At 44.8% G+C, this 13,325-nt stretch overlaps 1 protein-coding gene across 1 annotated transcript in view; it reads right to left on the reverse strand.

Moving 5' to 3' along the window:
- Window positions 1-515: 515 nt before the first annotated feature.
- Window positions 516-13,325, reverse strand: part of SHLD1 (shieldin complex subunit 1) — an 81,401-nt gene continuing 68,591 nt past the window's right edge. The window contains exon 3 of the mRNA XM_021689188.1: window positions 516-1,455. Within this exon, the coding sequence (XP_021544863.1) occupies window positions 1,013-1,455 (443 nt within the window). The 3' untranslated portion in view covers window positions 516-1,012. The remainder of the gene's footprint in view (window positions 1,456-13,325) is intronic.

A 13,325-nucleotide genomic window follows, 5' to 3' on the forward strand; every position in this document is an offset into this window, starting at 1 on the left:
GAGGGTGCTGGTAGCAGGCAGGCAGAAGGCAACAATGCCGGGGAGGAATCCACCTGGGCAAAGGATTCCTTTTTCTCTTCCTCCACGGACGGCCAAGGCCGTACCTCGTCAGCCTGGCGTGGCCTGATGGAGCTTACACAGACTTCAGTAGGTGGCGCACATTTGTTTTCTTCACACCTTTCACACTGGCAATCTGGTGGAGACAAAGAGCCTTTCTTTCCTTTTTTTTTTTTAATTTGCGAATCTTAGCTCTTATTTTAGAGGGTCCAAATGTTCCTTCCACGCCCTGTTAGTATTATAAAACAGGGAATTCTGGCTTTGGAGAGGCAAGGGTATGATTAATATGTGATGCATCTTAAACCATATTTAAATCTTAAATGTATTTTGGGAAATACATTCTCAACCACATGGTCTCAGTTTTACAACTTGGTAGGATTCTTATACTTGATTCGGCACAGAGCTTTAAATCCTTCAAAAGACTCATCTAATGAAAAAGTCTGTTCTCTTAGGTTGGGTTCTCCTAGAAGCAGACTTTGAGTCAAGGATTCAGGTACAAGAGCTTTATTAAGGAAAAGCTCCCAGGAGACACCAGTAGGTGAACGGGAGAAGGAGGACAGGGAGACGGAAGAAGCTGAGCAAGGTGTGATTTCGTGGGAAGGCCCAGTCTTGGCCTGATCCAGAGGGGAGTCCTGGAGAGTAAATTATGCCTCAGAACATGTCCTTCCTTCCTCGGGACAAGGAAGCTGTGCTTTTGGATTTCCCAACCAGTCAGTCGCTGGCCTTAAGTCAAAGGGAGTGGTAGGGTGGGGTGGGGTGGGAGGTAGTGTGGACACAGGGGCTCTCAGGCCCACAAACACTGCTGGCTCTCCATGTGGGCTGACCTGGCTCCGGTATCAGCTCACAGGGGGCTGCACCCACAGGGCTGGCCAGAGAGGCCCGAGGGGATGTGGGTGGGGCCCTGACAGCCACAGGGCCATCCTCCACACTGCCTGTTTTTACCACCGGGAGCTACTTAGAGATCTTTCATCACCTTCTGCTGCAAGAGGAAACGAATGATGTCTTTTGAAAGTCCCGGGGTAGGCTTTTCATCATCCAGAGACACACCTCCTTCTCCCCGTGGGTAGAAGTGGGTGTCCTTGGAATGCCTCCGTAAGACGGAGCAGCCGTCCCGGTTGAAGATGACCTGGGCCATCTGAAAACTGCGAAGGGCGTACTTTTGGTTCTCCTGGCCCTTCAGTTCGTTGATTTTCTGAGATAGGCACTGGCAGACGGATGCGGAGAGTGGATTTCTAGCGGCTGGCTGGGGATGGCCAAACATTTCATAGAATCTATCCAGGGATTTCCGAAGCCCATCATCCTCCGCCTTGGTCTCCGTCTGGCCCTTCACACCAGGGTCAAGCCAGAAGTTCTCAGAGGTCCAGGAATCATTTTGTTCACTATTTAGGTGACTGGTGTCTGCAAGAGAGAACACATTCCAATACTCGAACACATATTCAAAAAAGCCAAAAGCAGATGATGTCTCTTCAATCCACCACACCTACTGCTCTCGGGTGACTGGTAATGGGCAGGATTAGCTGATTCCAGAATTGATTCCCACCATCCTGGGGTTATGCCCCTTGTTTGCTCAAAACAAGAACATCTTATTTGCATGTTTCAGGAGTTCTTCATCTATGGTCTTTGCATAGAGGTTCAGGGTAGCTGTGAATTTGGATGGGGAAAAAAATCATATCTTATTTTCACCAACCTCTACCAGAAATTAAGCATTTCCTTCCATAATAAATGTAGGCAACAAACCTATTAGCAGCAGTACCTATGACTTTGTTACCAACAGCTCACAGCTATTTTCACATCACATTATAGTTTCCGGAAGATGTTTTTAAATATCATTTATGCCTATCACTATGCTATGGACTGAGGTGTGGCCCTCCAAAATTCTTATGTTGAAGCCCTAACCCCTAATGTGACTGTATTTGGAGATGGGGCTTTTAGGAGGTTATTAGGGTTAAATGAAATTGTAAGGGTGGAAGCCAAATCTGATAGGAGTGGTGGCTTTATAAAAAGAGGAAGAGATCTCTCTTTTTTTCTGTTTCTCTCTCTCTCTCTGTCCACGTGCAGGAACTGAAGGAGGACCATGAGAGGACACAATGAGAAGGTGGCCTTCTCAAAGCCAGGAAGCCCTTCCCAGAACCCAGCCATAGCGGCATTGTGATCTCAGACTTCCGGTCTCTACAACTCTGAGAAAATAAATTTCTGTTGTTTAGGCCACCCAGTCTATGGCATTTTGTTATGGCGACCCAAGGAGACTAAATTACCACAGTTATTAGTCCTGATACTAGATCTTATTATTTAAGCATTAATTTACAAAGCATATATTGGAGACTCTTAACTATAGGGAACAAACTGAGGGTTGCTGGAGGGGAGGGGGGTGGGGAGATGGGTTAACTGGGTGATGGGCATTAAGGAGGGCACGTGATGTAAGGAGAGCACTGGGTATTAAATGCAAGTGATGAATCACTAGATTCTACCCCTGAAACTAATAATACAAATGCAGTAAAGACCCCTAATGTAGACAGTGCTGGGCATTTACACAGTTCAGACACTGTCTTTCTCTATTCCCTACACTCATCCTATAGACTCTTTGTCTCTCAATTAAAATCACCACCTTTGTGTTTTTTAAAAGAGTAACAAATAAACTAAGTGACTCAATAATAGACAATACGAAGCCAGAATTGGAGCCAAACCCTAGTCCCTGATCTCACTTTCTGTACCTCTCTGGAAACCCTAATTCTTAACATGGGAATCTCTCAGCTCTTCTGAAACAAAGGACTTTCCTCTCAATGTGTTCTAGGAAAGATCCCACACAAATAATTTGCAGAATTCCTTACGCACCAACCAGTTTTATTCTTTAAAACTTTATACTTTAAATCAAAATATTATATTTTCTTTTTCTGCTCTGATAGAAGCTTTACTAAATTACTAGCTTTAATTCCACACACACGCCCCTCACCCCCACTAACTCAATTAGTAGCTATCATAAAAATATTTGCACTTGCTAATGATGAAGAAAGTTGTGTGATACAGTGGGTGGTTTTAGAAAAGGAGAAGGGATTTGGGGATTTGCCTTTAGTCTTGCTACTAGCTAGACAGCATACTACCTTGCTGAGCTTTGGCTTATCTCCTTCTCTGTTCCTTGTCTTACCGCAGAAGTTCTCGAAGAGAGACCATTTACTGAAACTCTTGTAGGTGAGAAAGCCAAAGCATCCAAGGATATGGACACATGTGGTATGAGACACACGTAGGCCCACACATGGACAGACATTCACTGGCCCACCATATAAGGAGCCCAACAACAAACCACTTAGCCACCTTGAAGAATGGCTGATTCCAGGGTGGTTACAGGAAAGTACATGATGGCACTGGTATATTTTATTGTTCTAGAATGCTCAAATACTGATGGGGGCTTGTCAAGGGGGAGTAGAGGCCAGCTCGAAAGGGATCACCTGGCCACATCTGGAACAACTTGAGCATGAAAATAAAATGAGAGTAACAGATGACAGACCATTTATTAAAACAGAAAACCATGAATCCATAAAATAATTGAAAGTTTGTTGAGGAACAGGATAGTTGCAGTCTCAGAGTACTTCCCCCTAAAATACTTATTAGTCACAAATGGAAAAAGAATAACTTCATCGTGGAGAAACCTGGCACATATCACCTCAATCAAGTCACCTAAGTGAGGGGACCAATCGAAATCCTGTTGCCATGGGACCAGATGCAACAGGAAGACCCTGAGCCACTTTTCTGATAGTCCTGCCAAAGCTGCATCACCTGAACCCGATTATGAGGAAGTGGCAGACAAAACCAAATTGAGGGACATTCTGCAAAAGGACTGGCCTATACTCTTCAGACGTGCCAAGGTCATGAGAACCCAGAGAAGAGTGAGCAAGGCTGTTCCACACTGAAGGGCACCAGAGAGACATGACAACTAAACACAGCACATGATTTTCACCTGGATCTTTTTGCTATAAAGAACATTCCCGGGATTGCCTGAATGGGAGCTGAGGATTACATGGTAATAATGTACCCCACTAAACTTCCTGATTTTGAGAGTTTCACTGGGTTATGGAAGAGGATGTCCTTGTTCATAGGAAAATCAGGGGTGGTGGGCATCAGGCTGGCAACTTACTCTCAAATAATTCGTGGGAAAAAAAAGTTCTTTGTATTGTACTTGCAAGTTTTCTATGAGTTTGGGATTCTCTCAAGAAAAATAATGAAAACAAACCTCTGGAGGAATAATTGTTAAAACTTCCTTTGGTGGCCTACTTTGATATTAACACAAACAAAAAAATCCTTAGCCCAGGGCTTGGCAAACAGTCCTTATCTAACAAATGGTAGTGGCTATTACAGAGCCAAGGGGAGAGGGGGGCGGGCAAGGGATCCCACGATGGCAGGAAGAGCTGTCCCTTCCCACCTTCTCCCCCAAAGATGATCTAGTCCCGGGGACGTAAGGCAGGAAGACAGGGGCTGAGAAGGGTCAATGGGGAGAGTGGAAGAGAGAAGGAAGATCCTCAGCAGTGACACTGAGAAAGCTGGGGAGTTCCTCAAACAGCCACCCGAGGCAGCCATTGACGCAGAACCCTCCCAGTAGCACAGCATGTACTTGTTAAGGAACTGGTCAATAACTGATTTGAACCCAATGAGCCTAAAAACTGGGCTTGTCTCCTCCGTTTTTCATGTAAATATCAAGCAGATTGCAACTCATTTTCAAAGAAACCCTCCTTCGCCTTTCCAGAAGAGCAATGACAACATGGGTTGAGTTATTTACTACATCAGTTCTTTTGAACACCGTCCACAGCTCATTTCAGTCGTTGACTTCCTTTGAAAACTTGCTTTACTACCAACAACAAAGCTATCTCTCTAATCATGTGGCTGTTGGCAGCCTTTCGGATATCTGGGATTTCTTTGCCAGCAAATAGAGTTAATTGCTTTTCTTTTCCTGATGCGCCTACATATGGACAGCATGGCGATCTTTGATAACTCAGTCAGTCCCTGCACCCTCACAGCTAAGTTCAAACCGCACCTTGTTCTTATATTAACATAGCCCAGATTTGTAGGGCTCTCAACTTGGGACAGTAATGTCTACTCTAGGGAGAGTCTGGGGATGTTTGTGTGTCAGGGATTGGAAAATGCTACTTGTATTTAGTGAGTAGGGTCAAGGATGTAAATATCCTATAAGGCACAGATCAATCCCATACAACAAAGAATCATCCTCCCCCAAATGCCAATAATGCCTCTTACCCCTTGAGAGGAACAGTGGCTCAAAGGCTGGATTCTGGGAAGAGTAGGAAGTGAATGCTGCATCCCACCGCGTTGTAATATATTGCTTTGCCTTGCCCCCAGGCACCTTTGGTGTTGATCCCTGCACAGTGCCTTTCTTGCTGGTACCCATTTGTACCATGCATTCCTCCCTTCTCAGACCTTGAAACCATTTTATTTTTCTCAGCAAAGGCCCCAGTCCCAGTGATTTTGGCATTATCTAAATTGAGTGGAATTTCCCTTTTTTTTTTTTAAGATTTTATTTATTTATTTGACAGAGAGAGACACAGCGAGAGAGGGAACACAAGCAGGGGGAGTGGGAGAGGGAGAGGCAGGCTTCCCGCAGAGCAGGGAGCCCGATGCGGGGCTCGATCCCAGGACCCTGGGATCATGACCTGAGCCGAAGGCAGACACTTAACGACTGAGCCACCCGGGCACCCCTGGAATTTCCCTTTTTATCGCAATTTGCTTCCATCACGAATAGACTTTCTTTAGGAATTGACAAGAAGAAAGGGAGGAGGATGGCGCTGGGTATGGCCAGGCTTTTGCATGCATTGTTTCAAGGTCACCTATCTACTAGAGCATCCGTTTGTTAAATTTTCTTTCAACTGGAGAGAAAACAGCTAACATACAGATGTTTGGGACTCTTACAAACCTAAAAGTATTTTTATATCTTTAGGAGTTACAGATGATAGTTTGTTCAGTAATGCCAGGCAATCAATTAGCATGGAGGATTTGAGATTAATGGTTGCATTCTGTGAGACGCCATTAGCCTTTAGAAACCCAGATGTTTAATGGGGGTTTCTTCTAGAGAATCTTCCATGGCTCCATCTGTGGTTGATAAATACGCAGCAGGATTTTATCTCTGTGAAACATTTTAGCTTTCAACTTTAACACGTTTTTCCTAAATGGATTTGATATTTAGAATTCTGTCTCCCTCATGCACCAGCCTCAATAGCCGCCCACTCCACCTTATTTGTTCAGACTTTCTTTTACTCGCAACTGCTAACTGCGAGGATCTGTGGTTTCAAGGCTGCACAGAGCCGAAAGAAATCAAAGACTTAATAAAAGAAGAGAATTATCAGGATTTAAGGAAGTGTGGCTCATACAGTCTCCTTTTATGTTGCTCAAAGGGAACAGCTGCCCCCTTTCTCAGGGGGGTACATGGCACACTCCTACGAGTGGCCCCACTGCGTTGGTTCATCTGTTGGAGGCTCCTTGGGTTCTGTGTGGCTCTAAGTCGTGGGTGTAAGAAGAACAAGGGGAGTGGGGAGGGGGCATGTCTTTGTCATCAGTGGTCACGAATTAACACAATTTGGATGCACTGACGCCTCTCCTTTATGAGAACAGTCAGACTTCCGAGGCCCCACAGGCTCTCTACATGGGTGACACTGTCGTTTTTAATGTATTAATATATATTGCCCAAGGATCTGGAGCCCCGCTCTGCAGGCCGCATCTCCCTGCCCAGATCTTTTGTTCCTTCCTACCCTCTTCTGTTCCTCTCACCCCTGCCACTCCACTCCATACCCTGCAGAGGAAAAGAGGAGTGAACAGCATCACTGGGTGAGCAAGATTAAGTCCTATACCTCCAGCCCCACAGGCTGCGTGGAAGTCTGAGTGGAGCAACACGTCTGCATCATTGCCTTGAGAAATCTGGCTCCCTTTTCAGAACCTCTGCAGCTGCTGTTCCTCTGTGTGGAACACGCTTTCTCCACATTTCTGCATGGTTGGTTCTCTCATGTCCTCAGGTCTCTGTTCAGATGTCATCTTCTCAGTGAGGGCTCCTGTATCAGTCAGGATGGGCTGGGTTATGCTATGTAACAAGCAAGTGCCAAATCTCAGGGGCTTAAACAACAAAGGATCATTTCTCACTACTTACAGCTCTGTGTCATACCGGTAGATCTGTGTCATGCTTGCCCTTTACCCTGGAACCCAGGCCAACGGGGCAGCCACCACCTCAACATTGCTTAGTGGCTGTGACAGCAGAGGGAAAAGAGCCCGGGGGAGCAGGCAGTGACTGGGAAAGCCCTGTCACGTCTGTTCACAAATCACTGGCCAATGTCAATTCATATGGCCAAGCCTGATTTTAAGAGGATGAGGGTGAAAAATTCTTCTGTAGGGGGAGGCAGAGAGTATTGGTGACCAATCTTCTGTATGAGCCACAATTCCTTCTTTCCTTAAATCCTGATAATTCTCTTCTTTTATTAAGTCTTTGATTTCTTTCGGCTCCGGGCAGCCTTGAAACCACAGATCCTCCCAATGTGTGCCTTCCCTGAGCACACTATTTAAAATGACCTTTCCCTCACTCCTCTAGGCCCTGACTGTCCCTCTATCCCTTCTCTGCCTTGTATTTCCATGTAAACCTAGTAGCGTCTAATAATGTATGATTTGTTTATTGTCTGTCTTCTCCGGCTTATGGCATTTGTTTCCCTGCTGTACCCCCAGGGCCTAAAGCAGTGCTAGCACAAGATAGATAAATTGGAAACTTTTTGATGGTCTGTGTTACTTGATGAATTTCATTTTCAAATAAAGATGTAAAGGTGCATGATTACTAAGGTGAACAGTAAGGCGACTGGGAGGGAGGTTTGCTCAGGACAACCCCCGTTGATGCCTGTTGTCTCAATTAATTATTAATAGCACCCTCGTTCCCTCTCAAAAGGGCCCTGGGGCACATGATTCATTACATGTATACACGTATCAGGATACAGCCATCACATATATGTTCCTGCCATACATCCTGTGTCCCGGGGGGGCTGAGTTTTGATGCCAGAGATCATCCCAGTCTGTGGGTTAAATAATAAGGTGTCTGCACACTTTTTTTCCCTAAACTTTCTATTCTACTGTCCTCCAAGACAATCTTCCTTTCCTTCCCCTTTGTTTTCACAGCAGTCTTTTCCCCTACCCCTTGGCTGTCCAAGAACTGTTTGGTTTCTGCCCTGCAAGTAAAGGGGCTCAATTCATTATACCCCATCGGTAACTCACTCTGATTCCGCTTTCTGGTCTCATGTGACTTTCCACCTCGGTACAATAACGTTGGCATTGGAGTTCTAAGGTACCTTATTTTCTGTCTCTTTAATAACATAAAATTAATGACCAAAAAAATTACAGGCTTATGCCTCCTTTTGCCTGATAGCAAGCCTGCCATCTGCAGCTTGAACATTTTAGAATTTGCAACTGTTCCTTTAAAGGACAAAACCCGCAGACTTACAAAGGGGCGGGGGCAGGGTGTGGATCTCAAGATATTTAATCCAAATTAACACTTCAAAGGATGGGTGGTCTGGTCAGGTGCTTTTGAAACCGCAGTCTGAGTCTGTACTTGTTTACATCTGAGAGCTAATCCTGATGAATCACCCAGAGGGGAGGTGGCATATGCTGTCACCCTTCCTCCTAATGGTGAACAGATGCAATGGGCAGAAGCTAGGGTCCTCTAAAAGGCAACTGCTGAGAACAGAAGTGAATGCTGGAAAAAGCCAAAAATATGTATGATCGGTGAAGAGCCCTAAAATTAAGTGCCCAGGGCAATTAATAAGGCTCATCTCTGCCGTCTGACTGGTAAGCTATCTTACCTGTACCTTGGCATTTTATATTTTCTTAAGAAACTAAAATGTTCTGAAGATTACAAAGAACTAGGATATCCAAGTTCACACCACTTCAAATTGACAACTACCACATTGTCATATTTGCTTCAAGTCTTTTTTCTTAGTAAAGAAGGAAGCACTGGGAAGCCTGGGTGGCTCAGTCGGTTAAGCATCTGCCTTCGGCTCAGGGCATGATCCCGTGGTCCTGGGATCGAGTCCCGCATGGGGCTCCCTGCTCAGCCGAGAGTCTGCTTCTCCCTCTGCCACTCCCCCTGCTCTTGCTCTCTCTCTGACAAATAAATGAATAAATCTAAAAAAAAGAAATCTTAAAAAAGTGAAACAGGTGATGGGGATTAAGCAGTGCACTTGTGATGAGCACTGGGTGTTTTAAGTGCTGAATCACTCTATCGTACACCCGAAACTAATAGAACACTGTATGTTCACTACACTGGCATTAAAATCAAAACAACAAAAAAAAGAAGTAAATATATATTTTTTAAAGATTTTATTTATTTATTTGACAGAGAGAGACACAGCGAGAGAGGGAACACAAGCAGGGGGAGTGGGAGAGGGAGAAGCAGGCTTCCCGCAGAGCAGGGAGCCCGATGTGGGACTCGATCCCAGGACCGTGGGATCATGACCTGAGCTGAAGGCAGTCGCTTAAACAACTGAGCCACCCAGGCGCCCAAGAAGTAAATATTTTAATTAAAGTTGACCACTTCCACACAGAGATTCATTCCTTCTAGGCCATTTTTATTTATGTCTTATTTTTTTATTATTTGTTTTTAAATATTTTATTTTTAAGTAATCTCTACACCCAACGTGGGGCTCGAAGTCACAACCCCGAGAACGAGTCACGTGCTCTACCTACGGAGCCAGCTCTGCGCCCTTTCCAGCCCATTTTTTTTACCTTACATATATTATGTATCCCTAAGCAATACCGTGTTGCTTTGTGTGATGGTCATTTTAATTTTATTTTCCATATACGAAGTTTTGCTTTTTTTCACTCCACTTTATGATTTTTTTCCTTCCTGCCGTTGTCGATATTATATATGAATCTGCTTGAGAGTATTCTAAGAACATCCTGCATTATTTTTCATCCATTTCATCCTCTTGCGATGGCCATGTGGGTTGTGTCTAATTTTTCCCTGGCACAGTGAGCCCCCGGTACCTGCTTCCTGTGTATTTGCTCTACATCCAACCGTAGAACTGCCGAGTCGAAGGGAACGTGCGTTTTCAATTTCACCAGAACCGGCCAAATCACTCTCCAGAGTGGCTGCGGCACTCCCACCACCAGGATCTGGGTTTCCCTGTTTCTCCACAGCTTTGCCAAACTCGGCTACTGTCGGGCGGGCGTATCCAATCCTGGCTCCTCACATGGGGTCACATTTCCCTCCTCACTCAAAGTGGCCGAGCTGCTCTCCAGACGCTTAGTGGCCACTTGGGTTTCCTATACTGTGAAAAATCCATCTTCTTTACCCTTTTCCTACTGGGCTTTGTCTCTTTTCTATCTTCTTTTTAATGGCATACAAAATGAATTACAGAGAAAACAGTGTATTTGACTTTTCTCCGCTTGATCTCATGACTTGATTATCCCAGTCTGAGGCTGGACAAAAGACCTCGAGGTTTGTTTTTGTTTTCATGGCAAAGCTTCTCAAGTACGACAACCTTCACGGTGTCAGTTTATCACTTCCAAAAAGTGATACTGTGTCTCTACTCCATTTAGTAAAAAAGTCACGCACCAAACCGGATCCAGGGGCAGGGCCAACAGCCGGCTCACCGGGTCTCTTTTTCCAGACAAGAAAATTGAGACAAAGACCAAGTCTCCAGAATCACTGCATGAGGGGGTTGGTGACTAGACCATGGACAAGGCTAATCTGCTTATCAATTTTCTTCATTAAAATGATCTTCATGTGGCTAACATTTGCCATAATTAGGACCACGTTGGCCGTGATGAGCCAGGCAGAGGCGTTCTCCCTCGATGATTCAGGTAATACAAGTTTAGGAATCACAGGCCGGGATCCTAAAAATGCTTAACAATTCTCCTCTTTAGTAGGAGATTAAGGTTTAGCCTGAGGCTTGATTTAAAACAGATTCGTTTTGCATGTTGTTAAGTAATAACCAAATTAAAGGATCAGAACCTGACCCCTTTGCAGCTAGAAAAGCCATGGCGGATTATCTGGTTCAGCTCTCACACTTTCAGGACCAGAATCTGGGAGCTGGAATAAGAACTTGGATCCTCTGACCTGGTCCAGGTTCTGGGGCACGGCTCTTGGGCACTTTTGCACCTGGAGCCCCAACAGGGGACAAGAGCGAAGGCTGTCAGACCAGGGAACCTGAGACAGAATCCCCTTCAGGAGCCATTGGGAATTAGGAGCTTCCCTGCAACACTTAAAGCAATCATTTAAAAATGTTCCCCCCCCCACCCCGCCCCCCGCCCTGCCCCGCTAAATGCTTTTTTTTAAATCTCATTTTACATGGGATGTTTCAGCAGATTTGTTTCATATCATGGCCTAGATAGTAAGGCGCAATCAGGGGCAGAAAAGAAAATCAAATGATTCTGATCTAGGTTGCTATGGCAACGTTGCTATTTTTGAATACGATTGTTTACTTCAGCAGAATTAAGTTCAGTGCCAGCAGCTAATTAAGATGAGGCTTGAAACTTTAACCTTAACCTTCACTGTAAGAAAAAAAAAAATAAGCACTTTAAAAATGATGCTTGAAGTGTTGCTGGAGACAGATTTAGCAGAGGGCTCATCTCCCTTTGCTGGGGAAGCAGAAAACGGATTCTTTTTTCTTGAAGAGGAACGGGGACCTACTCACCATCTGTCCAAATCCACAAGTCAATATTTCCTAATTTCAAGAGATAAAGAGGAACAGAACAGAACTCTTATCAAAACAGAGCCAGTTCCAGTGTTGACATCAGCAGACTTGCTGAGACTGACAGACAAGGGAAGTTCGATGCTTTCCTATACACAGTAGTAGTTTTGTTAGATGCGTATTTGTGTAAACAGACTTCACTCCACATCAGATCAACATTAGGTATATCTGTGAAGTAACAGGTTGAATGTAAACAAACACACCGGAAAGCAAAGGTATAGCTGAGCACTGCCCCTTCAAAGTAATCACCCTGCGAGGCCAAGCTCTTATTTTCAAAACGCTGACATCACTGAGAACATGCTGGAGCCTCTCAGGAAGGGTCTCCACTCCCCCTGGAAACCTCTTCTGGATGTCCTCATTGGTGGCAAATCTCCATCCTCGGAGGACAGAATTATCTTTTTGGAAACTGTCAAAAGGCATTAGGAGTAAAAGCTGATAAATAATGTAGGTGATCAAGCAGGGTAACATGGAATGAGGTAAAAAGCAAGGTTTATCTCCAAAAAGAAACTGCTTTTCTTACGTTTCACACACTAGTTCTTACAAAGGAATTCCAAAACCAGTTCTGCACGTGGCAGGCAGCATGGTATTTCGTACTTTCAGATTTGTTACTTTAAAGGGCAGAACGAACGTGAATTTAAGTTCTAGCTTCTGTAAAACAGCTCATAGTCACAGATCAGAAATCTGAATTTCTGTCCTGATAGATGAGATGCTTTCGAGCATGGACTGGGTTTAGAAGGCCTGAGTTTGAGCGCCAATGTGTCCACTTCCTGGCTGTGTGACCTTGGGCAAGTTACTTGACATCTCTGAATCTTCATGGCCTCCTCCGTAAAATGAGAATGATAATATTAATGATCCATACCTCCTAGGACAGTTGTAAGAATTAAATGCTTCATTAGCATTGAGCCTAGCACACAGTTCACAGTAAGTAAAAGCTACTCTGTCATTATTATTATAGTGACAAGAACAGCCCCAGCAGCAGTGATGTTACATATAAATATTAAGGCATTTGTCATTTAACACCCGAGATTTTTAAGAGTGAAGTGCAAATGCTCTTGGGTAACAACCTGCCGCGATAGACACACATCACAGGGAAAATCCCGATGAACAAAGTGTTCATTCCTGACTGGAAGAAACATCACCTTTACCAACAGCTGGTGCCCCATCCTGGCATCAGAGTAAACATCACCCATCTCACGGTTAGGACTGACTCCGGAGAGGTCCCAAGTGCATGCTCTGCAAAGCACACAGGATCCCACTGTGGGTGGGAACAGCAGCTTCCTCAGTGTGTGGGAGTGTCAAACACAGAAGCCCAGGCTGGTGGGGCCCTCCAGCTGTCCCCTGACACATCGCCCCAAGGAGGGGACCAGCACCAGAGAGCGTGGGTGGGATTGAAATGACTCGACCTGCAGCGGTTTTGTAGTTGATGGAAACTATGAATCAAGTGAAGAGCTTCAGGGAAAAGCTGAGGTTAGTAAATACACTGAAGAAGGAGAAACAGACTGCATCAAACAAACAAAATCTCTTTTTTTAAGAGATTGGGAAATCAGGCAG

This window comes from Neomonachus schauinslandi, chromosome 10 (assembly GCF_002201575.2).
Source record: "Neomonachus schauinslandi chromosome 10, ASM220157v2, whole genome shotgun sequence".
NCBI classification, from domain to species: Eukaryota; Metazoa; Chordata; class Mammalia; order Carnivora; family Phocidae; genus Neomonachus; species Neomonachus schauinslandi.